This window comes from Mastigoproctus giganteus, chromosome 12, assembly GCF_048544385.1.
Source record: "Mastigoproctus giganteus isolate SK-2022 chromosome 12, ASM4854438v1, whole genome shotgun sequence".
Classification (NCBI taxonomy): Eukaryota; Metazoa; Arthropoda; class Arachnida; order Uropygi; family Thelyphonidae; genus Mastigoproctus; species Mastigoproctus giganteus.
Window position 1 is genome coordinate 155,413,577 of NC_143586.1, and position 21,049 is coordinate 155,434,625.

At 36.2% G+C, this 21,049-nt stretch overlaps 1 protein-coding gene across 1 annotated transcript in view; it reads left to right on the forward strand.

The window, feature by feature from the left end:
• LOC150077530 (transcription intermediary factor 1-alpha-like) overlaps window positions 1-21,049 on the forward strand; it is a 337,193-nt gene that overhangs the window by 293,450 nt on the left and 22,694 nt on the right. Inside the window, exon 13 of the mRNA XM_090385676.1 lies at window positions 2,884-2,958. Within this exon, the coding sequence (XP_090241802.1) occupies window positions 2,884-2,958 (75 nt within the window). The remainder of the gene's footprint in view (window positions 1-2,883; window positions 2,959-21,049) is intronic.

A 21,049-nucleotide genomic window follows, 5' to 3' on the forward strand; every position in this document is an offset into this window, starting at 1 on the left:
CTGCTATCGGTATTATGCAAATGCCATTAGATCGAGTTTACTACCAGTTTATAACAGATTCCACTAGCAGAAACGCAACTGGAAATTGTTTTTGTTTTATGGTAGTAACCCCCAGAAATGTGCTTTAGTAAAATGTGAGCTAGTGGAGGTGTTCATAGTGTGTCTCTGCCTTTACGGTGTTGTTTTATTCAGTTGCTACACGTGTGCAGCTTTGTTTATGTGTATGAAGTGTGCCTCCTCATTTTGTAATTATGCTTTATTCCCTAAAAATGAGTAAACTACTTAAAAGGTGTGAAAAAGGAAGCGTCCTGGTGAAGACACTACAGATTCAGAGAGAAAAAGAAAAGCAATATTGATAAACAGAGGCGGACTGGTCAAAAATTCTTACCCGGGAAAATTGTAGTGGCCTCATACTAGCATTTATGGCCAAATCACACCGGCTTCCAGCCCACCAGGATTTCCCTAGTAAGGCTTATGGCCAGTCCCCCTCTGTTGATAGAGAAAAAATATGAAATTGTGAAATGCTTTGAGTGAAATAAAAGACCATGTGATTTTGCACATGCTACAGGCTTAAATGAGGCAATGCCGAGAATTACAAAGAATGCAGAGAAAATAAAAACAACTTTCATAGTAGGAACAACTCAAAGTGTAATTAAAATCCATTAGATTAAGAATTGGAAGAGATGGAACGGCTCTCATCTGTTTGGATAGAAAATCAAACAAAAAACAAGTTTGCTTACGATAGAAGCAAAAGCATTAGCAATATTTTATTACATAATAGTGGTAATAAAATACATAAGTATTTTATTACCACCATTATAAAATACTTACATATTTTATTATGATAATTTATTGTGTTTGGTAATGTTTTGGTTACAAATGTGTGTTCAATCTTGGGTGGTCGGCACATAAGCCTATTTTCCCCATAGGGCCTGTTGTTTATATTGCACGAGGACTGACTGTACTAGATGATGCTGATGGAAGAGAGAAGCTAGAGTGATGAAACCAGTTTTCTGTTATTTTCTCTCTCACAGATCTCCAGGCAGTATGCAAGAAGAGAATTCAAATGTGTCAAAGCTCGGAAATCATCTTTTGAATCAGTGTCACAAATGAATTACTGTAGCAGTAATTTCTGATACTGAAATTTCAAAATTTTAATTATACTCTGTTCACATGGCTGCAATATGCTTTGGTATTAAGTGGCAAAAAAGATCAAATTTATATACTGAGGATTTTTCGCTTTCAGTTGGGCAGGACTGTTATCAGTAATCAAAATGACTTTATGCAATGCCTTTATCCAATCTGTGAAAATAATTCCCATCATCCAGGCCTTTTTAAAATTGTTTAAGCACTTTCCAATCACAAACATTCTTTTAATTCTGATTCACATTTTCTGATCACTCACCCTTAAAAGCAAAGTTTTATCTAGAAAGCAGCAAAAAATATCCATTTCATCTGCATTGTAATCCTTGGCTGCATAGGTTTTTAGTAGTGAAGGCAATGTAGAAGTTATCCAGTGTGAGATAACTTCTACATTGCCTGTAGAAGTTATTGCATGTTATTAGAAACCAAATAAATGATTGACCACAAACATTTTTAAAAACAATCTTATTCCTCTCTGCATCTAGGGGATCTTCTGTTTGCATCGAAATTGGAACATTATACATGTTACTTGTTTGAATCAAATGAGTGTGCCGCATGTTCATGTTTTGCTGTATGTAAACACTTTCATTCTGATTTAAACTTACTACTGTACTCTCAAACATAGTGGTTATTTTTTTTTTCACAATTTTTTACATTCACTAACAAAGTTGAATTTCAAATGTCATATTGCTTACAGATGCTTGTTTTTGATGCAGAATTGAAATCAACTGCTTTTGGGAACTGCATTTTCATTTTTAGTGATAGTGTATTATATTTACGGGTTTTACTCATTATTCTTAATATTGGCTCATAAGATGAAAAAAACAAAAAAGTTCAACTGTAATAACTGTGTCACAGAATGAACTGATAGATAAACAAGACCTCTGTGCAGGCAACATTTTCACTTAAAAATTCAGTGTGAACTGGTTGTGTGGACTCATTGTACAGTGATCCAATGTACAGTTTTCTACGAAAGGTGAAAGAAATGATTACAGTGGCAAGAAGGATTTCATTTATTTAATGTATAGTATTGTAATTAGTGTGTTATCATGAGATTGTATGTGCATTAGTTGAATGATGCACCACTAATAGTTTTGACCAGTGACTGCAGTAGGTGGAGGGGGAAGAGCAAGAAAGTAAGTTGATGTGCTTGAGATTTTCTGTAGTTAATGGAAAATCTCAGTGGAGACAGGAGTTTTTGGTGTGTAAAAGACAAAGAGAGGATATGAAAGACATCTAAAATAGCATGTATGCAAAAAAGAATTTTGCATACATACATTTTTACTAGGACCAGACAGTATTTTTGTGTTATGCAGTATTTCCCGTAAACCATTTTGTGTTAAGTGATAAAATATACATTGAAAATTATAGTCCACATAATGGACCCAATGTGCATATCATGCTATTGATATTTTGTGTTAACCATTTTCATGTTAAGTGGGTTCCACTCCATTGTAAATCTGAAAAGCCAGTGAGAAATTACTTAAGTGATTTATTCCTTAAATAGATCTTATAAAATTATAAGATCAACCTGAACATTATGATTATCAACCATTCTCAGAACATAACTTTTATGGCATTTTTATAGTAATTTAATAGAAACTTCCTTGTAAAACTTCTAGTTATCTTTACCAGTGTAGTTGGAAGTGTTTTGAACAGTCTTATTAGAATGTTTTCTAAATTCTGTTTGCATTACTTATTCTTTTTTTTTTTTTTTTTTTTTTTTTGTGTTGTTTTCAGCTATGCGAAAGAATTCTTATTGAAATGTTTTGTCATGACTCTAGTCTCCCATTTCATCAGCCTATCAGTAAAAAGGTAAGTGTTGATTGTGTTATTCATGATTATGATTGTTGGCTTTAATATAATTCCTATATGAATTTTATCATATAAAAATTTATATTAAATATAATTCTTATGATACTATTTGTGTAGGAATTATATTTATCCACACCCACATCAGTTAATTGCTAGATGCTACATGCAAAAGTAAAGTACATAACTAGTAAATTCCATGCACTTCAGTCTGTTGTCCTTGCTGCGGAATATGACATTATGTGCTTAATGGAAATCTAGTTAGTTGATCTGAGATGGAGGATGTAAGGTTTCTCTGTGAGTTGTTTCAGGTTTTTCAGCCTGTATAACAGAAATCGGTCTTTGAACACTTAACTTCTACAGATATAAGACACATATGGTTATGTTCGCACACTTTGGGGAAGTTAATACCATTATTTATTTTAATATGTAATGGGAACCTGACTCAATCATAAAAGACCCATTCTCACCCTTTAAACTGCTACTGAATCTACTGGCTCTTCCGTTTGGCATGGAGGAGGAGGAATCATCTATAAAAATTATATCTTAAATGATACTAAAAATTATATCTTAAATGATACTAAAAATTATATCTTAAATGATACTGAAAACTTTGAAGTCATTTCTGTAATCCTTGATTTTGATGATTCTAGAATCCAAGTTTGTACTGTCTGTTTTACTGGATTACTGCTGACTTTAAACCCTAACAGCTACATCATCCTTGTTCCGCAATGTGTCCCTGCCACGATACTCAGTGATTTTGACTTCTGGCTAACATTTGATGTATACTTGATTTTCACTCTCTTATAATCCCCCCAACTAAGGGTAATTAGCAACTAAATCTTATCTTCTGCAGCTTCCCCATACATGACTACTTAAGTCGACCATTAGACTGCATTATAAATATCCCATCTCAGTCTAAATCTGTGCCAGCTTCGTATTTTGGATCTGAAAGATGCAGAGTGTTTGGCCAACTGTTTATCCTTCATAATCTGACCATTCCCTGAATGGGACCAGCTACTTAATAGAACAGATACAGAAGTAATTGCCATACTGGTCTATAAACTGCAACAAATTACTATTGTTGGGGTCTCTAAAGTGATAAAAATTATATTTAGAATTAAACCATGGTTCAATCGTAAAATTAAAAATGCTTTTATTCAGGGGGGGAATCCTTTAGGAAATTACAGCAGAATCAAACAGATGAGATCTTCACAGAATAAGAAACCTTAGAGCAAAAGGTTTCTTATTTCTCCAGCTTAAGCAATGTTGAGCATAATATTTTAATCAGATTGCAGTTAGCAAACCACCTGAACACTGAAATCTGAAAAACATCATAAACAATGTATAGAAGGTTTGATGTTCAAATAGTGGATACCTGTGACCATAAATATCTACTTAATCATCTAAATGGCACCAATTGGACAAAATGGCTGTTAAAGTTCATCTATGAAAAAGTGTTGTGTGTGTGTGTGTGTGTGTGTGTGTGTGTGTGTGTGTGTGTGTGTGTGTGTGTGTGTGTGTGTGTGTGTGTGTGTTACTTTAATTGTTTGAAAAAATAATGCTAACACACCTCAAAACTGACTGTTTTTCCTCAGAGACCTTTCTACTTGCATTAATGGATACACATCTTAGGATTCAGTTCATGATAACCAAGCTCAGTTAAATGTTTTATTTATAGATGGCAAAGTGGCATTTTACACTTTGACATCTATATGACATCTGTGTCAGCTGAAGCTACAATTTTGATTCCTCCAATATTATTTCAACATCAAGAGCAATTTAATTACAGTTCTCACAAAGTTGTTAAGCTGAAAACCCTATATATTCAAAACCATCATTTCACCAAGTTTTGGACCTGTTCTCAAGGGATGAGATTTCCCAAGTGTCTGCCTTCCTTTCTGTTCACTGGTGACTTTCTTCCAATACTTCTAAGATAAGACAATGCAGTAGTGTTCACAAATGAGGTAGAGTTGTTTTATAATGTTCATAATCCCAACCAAGCTATGGATTACTCACCAAGCAAACTTCCAAATCAAAGAATTGCAGAACTACCTCTTGGACGTAGGAGTAGCTATTGATGCTGAAAAGTCGGCATCCATGACCTTTGACAATCTGAAAAAGAAAAACGTTATTTTGATCTGCATTAGTGATTCACATACAAGGAAAGTCAAATAGTGCAATGGCCTAGGATTGATGCGGGATGACAGATTATCCTTTGAGCACCACTTTGTCAGGAGAAAAGCTTGTACAGAGGCACTGGTTTTAAATTTCTGTTATGTGGACTAAAATATGAGGTTATAGATGATTATTAATTAAGCAAAATGCCAATGAAGAAATAAAATGGCTTACTTATTGCTGATTATTGCAGTAAGACAAATCCATTTGCAACTGTAAAGATAATCTTTCGCAGTTTCTAATCTCCTGGTGTAACCAGCTGACAGCAGAATTTCGGAAAACTATCTTATGTATCTGGTATTGACTTGAAGAGTGCAGTTTATTATATTTGTGTTTACATTGTGCTAAAAAACTAAGGAATGAGTACATTTTTCTCAGGAATTTAATTTTTAACTCTTAATTTTCTTTTTTAAATTAAATTTAATTTAATTTAAAGGAATTTAATTTGTAACTCTTAATTTTCTTTTTTAAATTTAATTTAATTCAAAGGAATTTAATTTTTAATTTTTAACTCTTAATTTTCATCTTCATATCTTTAATCAGATATGAAGTTCTCTGAGCAATGCAGACAGTCTGCCAGGACAGCTCATAGGATTTTGTAGATGATATATGGGAATTTTGCCAGCAGGGATGAGGGGATTATCCTGTTGTATAAGGCAATGGTTAGGTCACATCTTAAGTATTGTATACAGGTCTGGAAGCCACATTTTCAGAAGAATGTGGATCTGTTGGAGCAGTACAGAGTAGTACAGAGAAGGGCAATGCAATAAGTGAGGGGAACAAAAGAGTGTTCTTACAAAGAAAAGCTTAATTTTTGTAAACTGAAGCATTTAGATACTGGGCACCTGCAATGAGATCTACTTGACGTGTTTAAGGCATTGAATGAATTAAATAAGCTCAATAAAATTAATAATCAACAAACTAATAAAATCCTTTATCTTGCTCAGACCTTCTGCCTCTAGTTTAGCAGAAGTCTCTCTCTCTCTCTCTCTCTCTCTCTCTCTCTCTCTCTCTCTCTCTCTCTCTCTCTCTCTCTCTCTCTCTCTCTCCCCATAACAGTGAATATGATATCTGCTTCTGCTGGATTTCTAGCCACATTGGGATTAGGGGAAATGATTTGATACCACAGCCAAATCAGCAATTCCCACTAATAATTGCTGTCTTTCTGTTCCATATACAGACTATAGGCAAATAATACAATAATGCACAACAGGATACTTGGCGCCTCGTTGCCAGGTGGGTAGGAGCAGCAGTGCGTAGCACACGCTTCTTGATTAGATGGGGATTCGCGCCCGTGACCACCAAATACGGATGATATGGAAAGGTTCAGGGAATGACCACCACATATCCCAGGAGCAATATGGCCTTAGTTGCTAATACTCCTAAAAACCAAATAACAACAAATAACAACAACAGGATACGTTCCCAATGGCAGGATTTAATGGAATAGACAGACTACAAATAAATTACATCAGGCAAAGCCTGTAATTGAACCGTGGCAGTCTAGCCTGTACAGGAATCGTAAAGAGGAAGTTGTTCTTGCCCAGATCTACATAGGACACAGTCATCTGACACATTTGTGTTTACTGAGGGCTGATAACCTCTCCTGTGTGCGAGTTATGTTATTTATTATTATTATTTTTTTTTTTTTAGGGGCATTAGCAACTAAGGTCATATTGCTCCAGGGATATGCGGTGGTCATTCCCTGACCTTTCCGCATCCTTTGTATTTGGTGGTCATGGGCTCGAATCCCGGTGTAATCAAGAGGCATGTGCTACGTACTGCTTCTCCCGCCCACCTGGCTACAGAGGCTTCGTATGTGCAAGTCCTGTAATGTAGTTTTATATCTCAGACATATTTTAATCGAGTACCCAGATTTTAATGATATTTGTTTTACCGCTTTTAACAATTACCATGTTGGCTGTTTTTAAATTTTTAGAACTAATTAATTTATATATACATATATTAGATAAGTTATAGAATTTCTTAAAATACCGGTATAATTGGACTCAAGTTCGAATAGCAAAGCTTAATAAACGGTACTCACCTTAGATAATCTGCAGTTGTTACATGAGGTAGAATGGATGAATAATTTTGGGGTTTAAGAGGTTTTGAATAATTTAGAGTTAATTAGTAAGGATACGGAATTAAAAATTAAAAACGGAATTAAAATATGCTCAAGGAAGTAGAAGTGCTCAACTTCATCCCTGGTTGTCATTGAAGAATTAATTAATTAAAAACTCTAAAATATGAAACTGGTGAAGCCAAAAGTCATAATGACTGACTTTCGTTTTTTAACGTCTTCAGTTGGCAATACTAAAGTGAGAAGAGAACGCATGTTGTAAAGGACTTCTATGTTCCCGTGATGCTCTTGTGACATGCGGGAATCTTAGGTGCGTGAGATTCCAGACCGGGGAAAGGTTGCAGGGTAGTTTCGCATTTATGACATTTAATTTGATGTGATGGCGGAACCATTCTATAATAAGGGCTTTATATTGAAAAATTTTGTAACTAGATTTTAATTTTATGACGGCAATGGCAGAATCAACTAAAGGTGTGTGGTTGTGGGAATGTACGTGTAGTGTAAGCTCGGTGCTGGATTGCCCTGTTCTGAAACTGTTGTAATAGTAATAAGCCCATGTGTTAGAGGAAGTAGAAGTACACTTCTACTTCCTTGAGCATATTTTAATTCCGTTTTTAATTTTTAATTCCGTAAGCCTCATTAGTTAACTCATTTAAACTCTAAATTATTCAAAACCTCTTAAACCCCAAAATTATTCATCCATCCTACCTCATGTAACAACTGCAGATTATCTAAGGTGAGTACCGTTTATTAAGCTTTGCTATTAGAACTTGAGTTTATATACATATATATAAAATAATGCTTATTTTTATCATATAATACCACCTTTTAGATGTGTACGCTATATAATGTTTTGACCAGGTAACCTCTTTTAAAGGTTACCAGAACCTATTTTTAAATGCTATAACCTTGTCATGTTGCATAAGAGCCCTTGCTGCTAATGCGCAAGGACTATTATTAAAATCATAAACCAAACTTGCTCAGACTTGTTAAATTCAAATCAAGGAAGTGTGGTTACAGAATAGGAGCAGTAATTTGCCTTTAGCCAGTGGGTAGCTGGTGTTGTACATGTGTGTAGTTTGAATATATTCAAAAAAGAACTAGCCAAACTGTTAGAGTAGATAGATAAGTGTAGTGTAGTGTTTTTTTTTTTTTTTTTTTGGTTGATAATGTACAAGCTTGCTTTCTTGCATCGTAGAGTAGTTATTGATTAATATTAATTTGAATAAAACCAATTTGAATAAATAACACTAATAAAAGTTCTAACCAAAAAAAAGCTGTAGTGTTATTGCTCACAACAGAACAAACTTTGTATTTCCATGCATTGCCTTGATATTCCACCACCAATGCTGCTCCTATTGAGAGGGGAAATTTGACGTTTATTTAAAAGAGGAGGCATTGCTTTGACAGTCTGTTTAAAGCATAGGGCTACCTCATCCTTTTATTGTTTTTTTTTTTTTTTTTTTTTTTTTGTTTACTGTATTAAGTTTTATAGGGAAAAGTTATGGTCTTAGCACTCATCTTACTATCTCAGCATTTTAAATAATGTAGATTCCTCTTTCAGGAATGCCATCATTACTTAAAAGTAGGGAAGTGTTGTATCCAAAAAATGTCAAGTGTAAATAGTTTTCCTTATGATTATTAGTCCTTGTTTCTGCATAAACTAACCCACCAGGAGGTGGTCACTAGTCATAGTCCCTGAGAAGCCAGTGAGAATTAAATTGTTCAATATGAGCTGCTGAAATTTATTATGCTATGAAAATTATTTGGAAGCAAAGATTGATCTCAGCAGCTTCCAATCTCTCCTGACTGAGCTGTTCAATAATGTTGTTTCTCCTCAAGAAAATGCAAGTGTTAGTCAGTAGACTGACAATTGTACTATTGGCTTTGTAATTATAAATTTGCCTGTCAGTAGTCCTTTAATATAGAAATATAGAACAATACTCTGGCCATACCTGAATAACCTTCAACCTGCAAGGAATTGATTTCATGTTACCTCTGACTTTATTACACTTTCCTTTTTCATATGTAACTGTTGGCTTCTTACTAGTGTTGCATTTATACAATTGCAAAATACATGTGTATTGTTATTGACTACTTATTGTTTTCCTTTTATATTTAAGATATATATGTCTTAAGATCCATTAGTATTTCCAAATATCCACAAACAAACATTTTTAGGCACAAAAGGTGATATAGTTGTACACGTTGGCACCAATAATATTAAGAGTAGGAGACCGGCAGAATTACTTAACAAGTACAGGTCACTGCTGAACAAAAGCCGAGAATTAGGGTTGAATTTGAAAGTGTCTGCAATTCTGCCCAGACACGATAGGAGGGAGTATAGGATGAGAGCCTTGTCGATCAATTCGGCCCTGGAAAGATTGTGCAAGGCTCAAGGGGTAGAATTTTTTTCAGCCTGGACTGTACTTGTTAACAGGAGAGATTGCTTCTACAGGGATGGGATACACTTAAATAGAAAGGGTGCAAGAATATTTGCTGATGCTATCGAGGCAGTGTTAGGTGGGTCGGAAAACTGCTAGCTTGGGGGGGAGACAAAGACCAATAGATTGACAGTAGCCACTGGCAGAAGTGAAAGAGATTCTTGCACTGCTTCTATTAGAATGAGCAGAAGCCTGAAAAACAAGATGCATGGTATTTCAGAGACTGCTGGGAGCCATTGCGGTACAAGTAAACACATGGGTTGTGTTAGGGTAGCTAAGAATAGAAACAGGTGCAAGTATACTTGTGTGTACACCAATGCTAGGAGTTTAGTAAATAAATTTGATGAATTTGAGGTATTGCTCAAAACATCAAAGGCAGATATTGTTGGGATATCAGAGACGTGGTGTCACACAGATATAAGGGATGCAGAACTGCAATTTGGGGAGTACAACGTCTACAGAAAGGATAGACAGGATAGGAAGGGGGGAGGGGTTATGCTATTAGTTAAGAAACACATAAAATCCAAGGAAGTGAAACCAGTCGACATCACTGGACAGTGCAGTGTCGAGTCAGTTTGGTGTGACATAAGCATTGGGAGATCAAAATTGAGAGTAGGAGTGTGCTATAGGCCTAATGACTCTGATGAGTATAATAAGGAACTGTACAGGGAAATAGAGTGGGCCAGTAAATCAGAGAGTCTTATAATGGGAGATTTTAATTTCCCAGATATTGACTGGAATTTGGGGGCTGGTTACTCACGCACTAGCAGGGCTTTTGTGGATTTATTGGATGATTGTTTTCTACATCAGCATGTTCGTGAGGCAACTAGAGGGAGTAATACTCTTGATTTGATTATCAGCAGTGATTCTTCATGCATTAAGAATCTGCAGATAAATGACCACTAGGTGGCAGTGATCACAGTGTGCTGAAGTGGGATTTACTGAAAGAGGTAACTACCATTAGGGGTAAAGGGAAGGGTTATTGCTTCCGTAAAGGCGACTACGATGGTCTGAGACAATATTTAAATTCTATACAATGGGACCAACTGATGATGTTACCAACAGCAAATTCAAAATGGGAAGCATTCAAAGAACTTATCTTGGAAGCTACTAGGCTTTACATACCAACTAAGAAATATTGTTCAAGGTTTAGGCCAAAATGGATGTCAGATGAACTAATGAGGCATATGGCAGAGAAGAAAAATGCATGGGATACTTACAAATTAACACATGACACAGAAGCCTATGATAGATACAAGTTGATATGCAACCAAGTTACAAAGGAGGTTAGACAGGCGAAGGCAGATTACGAGAAATCCTTGGCAAGGGATGCAAAGAAAAACAGCAAAGAGTTCTTTACTTATGTAAACTCTAGAAGGAAGGGGATGAATCAGATTGGTCCACTTGATATTGATGGGTCAACTGTTGATGATCCTGCTCAGGTAGCTACAAACTAAATGAATATTTTGCATCGACATTCACACATGAGGAGTTATTCAGCAAGGGGAATGCCAGAGGTGTATTCAACTCTAGCAGTAAGCTACAGAATCTTGAAATAACTGGGAGTAAAGTGGAGGAGAAACTGTTGAAGATAAACACAAGAAAGGCACCCGGGGTGGATGGGATCTATCCAGTTATATTAAAGGAGATAGCAAAGGAAGTAAGCAAACCCTTAGCCATAATTATGAGAGCTTCCTTGGACTCAGGGGAGGTACCCATAGACTGGAAATGTGCAAATGTGACCCCAATTCACAAAGGAGGATCAAAGGCTGACACAAGTAATTATAGACCTGTGAGCTTAACTTCTGTTCCAGGAAAATTAATGGAGGCACTGGTTAAAGAAGCACTGCAGGATCATTTAGACAAGACTTCAGTTATAGCTCAGACACAGCATGGTTTTGTTAAGGGGAAGTCATGCCTGACCAACTTGATTGGATACTATGATGCAGTCACAAAAGAACTGGATGCAGGGAATAACTTTGATATTATATACTTAGATCTTAGAAAGGCTTTTGATACTGTTGCACATGGAAGACTGCTACACAAATTGGAGCAGTGTGACATTGGAGGCAAATTGCTGCTATGGATAAAGGGATGAGGGGGAGAAGACAGAGAGTGGTAAACAATGGACACTGCTCATCGTGGACTAATGTTATTAGTGGAGTCCCTCAGGGCTCAGTGTTGGGTCCATTATTGTTTTCTGTATTTATAAATGATATTGATGATGGTATATCAAGCTTAATGTCCAAGTTTGCAGACGATACAAAGGTTGGCAGGGTTGTCAAGGACACTACTGACACTATGCTGCTGCAACGGGATCTGGAAAGGTTGAGCAGATGGGCTGAGAGGTGGAAAATGAAGTTTAACATTGACAAATGTAAAGTACTACACATGGGAAACAGCAACCCCGGAGCAACGTATCAACTCTGTGGTACTACACTGACAGTGGTAGAGAATGAAAAGGACTTGGGGGTGGTTGTGCAGGCAGATATGAAGTTTTCTGAGCAGTGCAGACGGGCTGCAAGAGTAGCTCATGGAGTATTGTCAATGATATACAGGAATTTTTCCAGTAGGGATAAGGAGGTGATTATTCCATTGTATAAGGCAATGGTCAGGCCACACCTAGAGTACTGTATACAGCTCATTTCAAGAAAGATGTAGAGCTGCTGGAACGAGTACAGAATAGGGCAACAAGATTAGTGAATGGAACAAAGGGTTGCTCTTACGAAGAAAGGCTTAAGTTTTGCAAATTACAGTGTCTGGAGACTAGGCACCAGCGAGGTGATCTGATAGAGGTGTATAAAGCCTTGAATGGTTTAAGCATGCTCAATGCTGATGGGATTCTTCCTCTAGCTCAGAAAAATCACCTGAGAGGTCATAAATTCAAATTGAGGAAAGACAGATGTAGGATAGACGTGCGGAAATTTGCCTTTAGCCAGCGGGTGGTTGGTTGGTGGAACAGACTTCCATCCCTTGTGGTGGAAGTTGATAGCCTAAATAAGTTTAAGGCTCAGCTGGACAGGTATTTTGAACGAACAGAGGGGTGAAGTGGAAGTGGGTTTTTTTTTTTTTTTTTTGGCTGATGCTGCATAAGCTTGCTTTCTTGCATCAAATGCCTCTACTAATGCTAATGCTAACATTAATAATGCATATTTTTCATTTACGTTTGTTTCTCTAATATATTTTCTAACTCGTTTAACAATAAAATCATGCATACATATCCCTAACGTGTGAGACCACACATCTCAAATTGTAAGCAGATGTAGCATAAACAATACAGGTGGTGCCTTGCAATTCGACGTACCGCTATTCGACAGTCGGATTTCGCAGGCCAGCGAAAACGCTACATGATATTGCACGATAGAATTCTTTGCTGGATTACGTAACTGCGTTTAACATTAGTAAATAGCACTAAATAGTGATGGCTGCTTCATACATTTTAACCAATGGTATTAAAGAGCGAGAGTAACATTTAACCAATGATATCTAAAGCAGGAATAGATCCCTCAATCATTCAGCTACGTTAGCCGCTCTCAAAAATAGCTACAGGTATGCCGTCAGTTATGAGACAACATTATCTCGTTAATAATCGTAGTCTGAGTTCACATTTGCTCTAGTTGTTTGTGCTAATTTATAATTCTGCATTTCTCATAAAGTAAAAAATTTTGTGCTTTGGCAGTTATTTATTTTTTGAGTGAAATTTGATAATCGGTCCAAAGAGAAGTGAACAGCGGAATAATTCAGGAAAGAAACACACTTGGTTGAGCATAGAAAAGAAGAAAGAAATTATAGAAAAAGTGCAGAAAGGTAGAACAATTACAGATGTAGCTCAAGAGTATGGCGTTCCTAGGTCAACCATGGCAACTTTTTTGGCAACAAGGAGACAAGATTATAGGTGCTAGGGTGTTCGCTGGAGCAATGAAAATTTCTGACAGAAACAGATCTTTAATCAATGAAGAAATGGAAAGGCTGCTTCTTACCTGGATTAGAGAAAGACAGATGAAAGGAGATCCAGTAACTCAGGCAATGATCTGTGAGAAGGCTAGGTTAATTTTTGAAGAATTGCAGAAGAAAATTCCAGGACGTATCTCAGATCAAACTGATGAATTCAAGGCAAGTCGTGGGTGGTTTCACAGATTCAAAGGTAGAACAGGTATCCATAGTGTTCTCAGACATGGGGAAGCAGCTAGTGCAGATAAAAAGGCTGCAAAAGTGTTTGTGAAAAAATTTGAAGATTTAATCATGAAGGAAGGCTACTTGCCGCAGCAAATTTTTAACGGGGATGAAACTGGGTTATTTTGGAAGCGCTTACCAAATCAAACATACATCATGCAAGAAGAAGTGACGCTCCCAGGACATAAGCCTATGAAAGATAGGCTTACCTTGTTATTGGCAGCAAATGCAAGTGGAGACTTTAAAGTAAAGCCACTTCTCGTTTACCACTCTAAAAATCCTTGCTGCTTTGGGAAGAAAATCATCAAGTCCAAACTGCCAGTGATGTGGAGATCCAATGCAAAAGCCTGGGTGGACCAGAAAGTATTCAAAGATTGGATTTTTGAGGAGTTTGCCCCGAACATAAAAAAATTGCTCATTGACAACAATTTACCTTTGAAAGCATTGCTGATTCTTGACAATGCTAGTACTCATTCTCAAGACTTGGCAAACATTCTTGAAATTGACCTTGATTTCATCAAAGTCCAGTTTTTGCCTCCAAACACCACATCACTGATCCAACCCATGGATCAAGAAGTAATTGCCTGTTTTAAAAAACTTTACACCAAGGCTTTGTTTTCACAGCTTTTTGACGTGGCTCATTCTTCTGATAAGACACTGAAGGAGTTCTGAAAGACTGAGTTCAATATTCTTCACGCCATTTCCTTTATTAAAACTGCCTGGGAGGGAGTGTACAGAGGACCCTTCGTGCATCATGGAAGAAACTCGTTCCTTCCTTTTTTCGGGATGACAACAATGCAGTCCAAGCCACTGAAGAATCAGAAGCAACTGCGGCCATGCGAGAAATCATTTCGACGGCAGAGAACCTCGACATTGGAGAAGTTGATGAGGCTGATGTGGAAGAGCTTGTGGAGGATCACGATGACGAACCAACCGTGGAAGAACTCAAAACACTCAGCGAACAGGAAGCAAAAGAGAGAGAAAAGGAAATTTCACTTGAAGAAAAAGAAGACAGTGAAAAAGGGCCGATGCCAACAGCTGCCATTAAAGAAATTTTATTCCATTAGGAGAAGGTGCAGTCTGCTTGTTTAAAATGGCACCTCAACACTGCTGTTGTAATTAGAATGACAGACTTGTTTAACAACACTACTATGCATCACTTCAAGGCTATCTTGAAAAAGAGGGAGAGACAGTCCACTCTTGATCAATCCTCATCCCCATTCAAGCCAAGAGGAGAAGAGAAAGGGTAGAACAAGATAAATAAAACATCCTTCCAACATCTAAGGCTCAATGAAATGTATGTACTCATTATGTATTTTGTAATTTCGTTTGTTATGTGGTAGAATATAGTAAAGTCAATAATACTGTGTGTTTCTCTCCAACAACGAATTAATTAATTTTTCATAAACTTATATGGAAAATATTGACCCGCAATTTGACAAATTCGCAATTCGACTCTAATTCGGCGACGGATTATAGTCGAATTGCAAGGCACCACTGTACAGTGCATATTATTAAGAGAGAAAGAAGAAACCCCTTTCACTATACAGGTGATCCCCGCTTAACGCTGATAATTCGTTCCGTAAAAACAGAGCGCTAAGTGAATCCGCGCTAAGCGAGCGCCATATTCCCATAAGGTAACATGTGTATTTGTGAGTTGTGGTCGGTACCATAGAATATTTCCTAATCAATAATAAATGGTAGTGAAAAGGTGCACAAATGTCGGTCAAAATATTTAATATTCAAATATTTCTACATATAAAATATTCTGCATTATGTACGTATATAATTATGTGGTAACTACTTATGTATCAAAATTAAGCTTAAAATTCTAATTAAAATCATGAATTTAATTGATCTAAATTGATTTAATTTAATTGATGAATTTAATCAAGAAAAATGTGTCGATTTTGGGTTGAACTTTGGTCCTCTTCTAAATAAACTAAAAGGGGTATTAATTTTAAATCCCCTGCAGCGTTACCACCCAACAATAAAGTCAACCAATCCTTCGCTGCTTTGAAACCTTTGCATGTTTTTTCTTCTTTCAATATGAAACTTCTTTTAGGCATTAATTTCCACAAAAGTCCTGCTTCATCTGTGATAAAAACTTGTTGAGAAGTATAACACATAATACCCCTCTTCAATAATTTTAACAAGTTCTTTTTTGAAAGTTTCGGCTCCTTAATTTGCACTTGCGGCTTCTCCCTGGATTTTAAATCTATTCAACCAGCCCCTACTAGTTTTAAATGGTTCCACATTTTTTTTTTTTTTTTTTTTGGTGAGTTTTCTTCAGATCATCATATTGGCTAATCTCTCTCTCTCTCTCTCTCTCTCCTTTTTTTTTTTTTTTTTTAATATTTAACTTAACTGAATTCTGCATTGGATATTATCTTCAATAAAATTAGTTAGTCTTTCCATTTCAATCCTAATAGCTGGCCTAGCCCTAGTTGCTTGCAGTGGAACAGCTATCTTTCCCACTGCTAAAATTAATTCTTTATTTTTTTATAATTGTTAGCATTAGCATTAGCATTAGTAGAGGCATTTGATGCAAGAAAGCAAGCTTATGCAGCATCAGCCAAAAAAAAAAAAAAAAAACCCCTTCCACTTCACCCCTCTGTTCGTTCAAAATACCTGTCCAGCTGAGCCCTAAACTTATTTAGGCTATCAACCTCCACCACAAGGGATGGCAGTCTGTTCCACCAACCAACCACCCGCTGGCTAAAGGCAAATTTCCGCACGTCTATCCTACATCTGTCTTTCCTCAATTTGAATTTATGCCCTCTCAGGTGATTTTTCTGAGCTCAGGTGATTATCCCTGCTGGAAAAATTCCTGTATATCATTGACAATACTCCATGAGCTACTCTTGCAGCCCATCTGCACTGCTCAGAGAACTTCATATCTGCCTGCACAATCACCCCCAAGTCCCTTTCATTCTCTACCACTGTCAGTGTAGTACCACAGAGTTGATACGTTGCTCTGGGGTTGCTTTTTCCCATGTGTAGTACTTTACATTTGTCAATGTTAAACTTCATTTGCCACCTCTCAGCCCATCTGCTCAACCTTTCCAGATCCTGTTGCAGCAGCATAGTGTCAGTAGTGTCCTTGACAACCCTGCCAACCTTTGTATCATCTGCAAACTTGGACATTAAGCTTGATATACCATCATCAATATCATTTATAAATACAGAAAACAATAATGGACCCAACACTGAGCCCTGAGGGACTCCACTAATAACATTAGTCCACGATGAGCAGTGTCCATTGATTACCACTCTCTGTCTTCTCCCCCTCAACCACCCCTTTATCCATAGCAGCAATTTTCCTCCAATGTCACACTGCTCCAATTTGTGTAGCAGTCTTCCATGTGCAACAGTATCAAAAGCCTTTCTAAGATCCAAGTATATAATATCAAAGTTATTCCCTGCATCCAGGGCGCATTATAGCCTTAGATGCTAATGCGCCAATAAAACCAAACCAAACCCTGCATCCAGTTCTTTTGTGACTGCATTATAGTATCCAATCAAGTTGGTCAGGCATGACTTCCCCTTAACAAATCCATGCTGTGTCTGAGCTATAAATGAAGTCTTGTCTAAATGATCCTGCAGTGCTTCTTTAACCAGTGCCTCCATTAATTTTCCTGGAACAGAAGTTAAGCTCACAGGTCTATAATTACTTGTGTCAGCCTTTGATCCTCCTTTGTGAATTGGGGTCACATTTGCACATTTCCAGTCTATGGGTACCTCCCCTGAGTCCAAGGAAGCTCTCATAATTATGGCTAAGGGTTTGCTTACTTCCTTTGCTGCCTCCTTTAATATAACTGGATAGATCCCATCCACCCCGGGTGCCTTTCTTGTGTTTATCTTCAACAGTTTCTCCTCCACTTTACTCCCAGTTATTTCAAGATTCTGTAGCTTACTGCTAGAGTTGAATACACCTCTGGCATTCCCCTTGCTGAATAACTCCTCATGTGTGAATGTCGATGCAAAATATTCATTTAGTTTGTTAGCTACCTGAGCAGGATCATCAACAGTTGACCCATCAATATCAAGTGGACCAATCTGATTCATCCCCTTCCTTCTAGAGTTTACATAAGTAAAGAACTCTTTGCTGTTTTTCTTTGCATCCCTTGCCAAGGATTTCTCGTAATCTGCCTTCGCCTGCCTAACCTCCTTTGTAACTTGGTTGCATATCAACTTGTATCTATCATAGGCTTCTGTGTCATGTGTTAATTTGTAAGTATCCCATGCATTTTTCTTCTCTGCCATATGCCTCATTAGTTCATCTGACATCCATTTTGGCCTAAACCTTGAACAATATTTCTTAGTTGGTATGTAAAGCCTAGTAGCTTCCAAGATAAGTTCTTTGAATGCTTCCCATTTTGAATTTGCTGTTGGTAACATCATCAGTTGGTCCCACTGTATAGAATTTAAATACTGTCTCAGTCCATCGTAGTCGCCTTTACGGAAGCAATAACCCTTCCCTTTACCCCTAATGGTAGTTACCTCTTTGAGTAAATCCCACTTCAGCACACTGTGATCACTGCCACTGTTCTTACAGTTAAACTTGCAAGTCCTAAATTATGGCACACATCCGCTTGTCTTTGACCGGAATCGATTCGCTTCAAAGTGTCTAATTTAATTTTCAAATTCAGGCTTTTTCTTATATTTATAGTCTTCGTACTGCGCTCAGACGTTGTTGCTTTTTCATTCATATCTGCCATTATTAACTCTTTGAAAATGTAACTGTGGTTGCATTAATTATGATACAATGTTCAAGTAAACTGTCCGTTTCGCACGATGTCTATACGATACTGAGTGATGACTAGACTTCGGATAAATGCATATAACGCAAATATTACAAGCAATATACTTGATCATTTTTTAAAATGTTGATCTCAGAACTATGTAACAAGTCACGGTACTGCAATTAAATTAGCGTGCGAGAAAATTTCACTGAGCGTGGGAAAATTTCTCAAGTCGGCGTGGGAAACGTTTTAATGCTGTTTTGGTATTCATTTTCAACTATCGAATCCAACAAATGAAACACTTTCGTTAAATATGCCAAAAAGCAATCTGTAAAAGAGCGTTATAGTAAGATACGGGTTATAATCTAAGAACAGCGTTATAGCGAATCAGCGTAAAGCGAACTGCGTTATAACGGGGGACTGCTGTAATAATAAAGCCAAATTTTCAAATCCAGTCGTATCAACATTAAATTACAATTAAATACAATTATTTTATTTTTTTTTTACATGCAATTTTCTTTCTTCTTCTGATAATTGGTCAAAAGATAAAATGATTGGCAGTTTGTTGGCAAATAATGATTAGGCCTCTCCACATTAAATATAATTTAACAGATTGACAGAAAGCAATTCATCATTACTTCTAATTATCATACTTGAAATTAACTTGTCATCTGCACTGTTTATATTCAAAAACCATAAGGAGTAACTAAATTATACTACCTTGGTATACCTGGACATTTCATGGAAATACAGAGTTTGTCATTGAGTGGGGGGATGATTTAATACAATGTGTAGTACTCTTATACAGCCTTCTTACATTTAAAAAAAAATCCAACAAAATATTGAGAGGTGCTTTCAGACAGAAGAGGTAACACTTCTTTGTTTCTGAAAACATGGTGAAAAGAGTTAATGCATGCTACAAAAAAGAAGTGCTTATTTCCAGTATATTTTGTAATTCTCTGCATTATAGCAAGTTATTGAAAAAATTATTGTTATTGAAAATATATGATATAAATAAAACAAAATTTTTCTTATACTCTGGGACAGCAACATATGATCTGAGTAGTTTACATGATAGAGTGTACAAGAATATCACCATTTTTATCAGTCAGGCGAGCTAGAACCATAAACAGCACAAACTGTGTTACTTTCGCATTTGACCACTAGAGTGTCTTTGCACTAATACAGGCCTCCAATTAATCTGAAGTTGCCACTAGCTAAAAAAAAAAAAAAAAAGACACTTATGCTTATGTAATAACTTCAAAGGCCTGACTTAGCTGAGTGGTTAGGAGCGAGAGTGCTTAGCATGCGTTCCTTGAGTGGACCGGGGTTCAAGCCCGTGACTACTAAATACGATAAATATTTGTATTGACGATTTAACTCTGCTGACTTGGTTGTCGTGCCAGAGTATAAACAGAAAATTTAATTAAAATTTTTTTTTCATGCATTAACATAAGTATCAAAACATGTAAATTAAGTTTTGAAACACTGTTTTAATTATTTGGACATTTAGGATATTTGCTAAATGGACATTAAATGAGCATAAAACGAAATGGACATTTAGTTTTATACAATGTACCTTGCTATAAAACTAAAGTATGAGTAAAATATGTATTTTTATGTCTAATTATTGTATGTAAATTATATGTGAAAAACACTCTACTCCATATAAAATTAATAAAATAATTAATATACTGATCTCTGTTACAAAGTAAACAAAATTTCCTACACCCAGCACATTCAATAATGATTGCTGACAACTTTTTGAATTGAATTTTTAAACTGTTTTTAAGTCTGATAAGAAAAGTTGACTGACTAGGGATATAATGACAAATGCTAAATTCATTTGCTGTTTGCTGATGAAATGATTGGACTTACTTAAAGATTCTATTTTCAAGTCTTGTGAGAAAAGTCTTTAGCTGGGATGTAATGACAAAATGTCAAAATGCTATTGTTAGTTTCAGGTGGAGTATAGTGTTTTTCATAGAAGTTAAGAATTAATCAATCCACATGATATCCTTCACTCAATACATTTTTCTGCTTGTTTTGTTAAGGTGTTTCATTAATTGCATAATTTTGTTATCATTCTTTTAAAGATTTTTTTTTTATTTGTTTTAAGAAATCAAATTACAAAATATATTCTGTTGTTTATCACTCCATAAATAACAATAATCTTGATAATCCAAGACTAAGGCTTTGATTATCGAGATTCTCCTGTGTATAGTACAGTAAAAGGAACAACAACTGCTACATTATTTTTTTGATCACAGTAGAAATGCTGTCACATTCAAACTGCTTTATCATTTTATCATTCTTGAGTCTCCTTTTATAATTTTTACTTCACTGTTATTAGCTCTTTGGCTAGGTGCATTATTTAAAATTCATTAATTCATGTAGTGAAGTGTTTAGTGATTAATAACATATTTTTGAGTAGCATTTTATTTAATTAAATTAAATCCTCTAAGATTTTC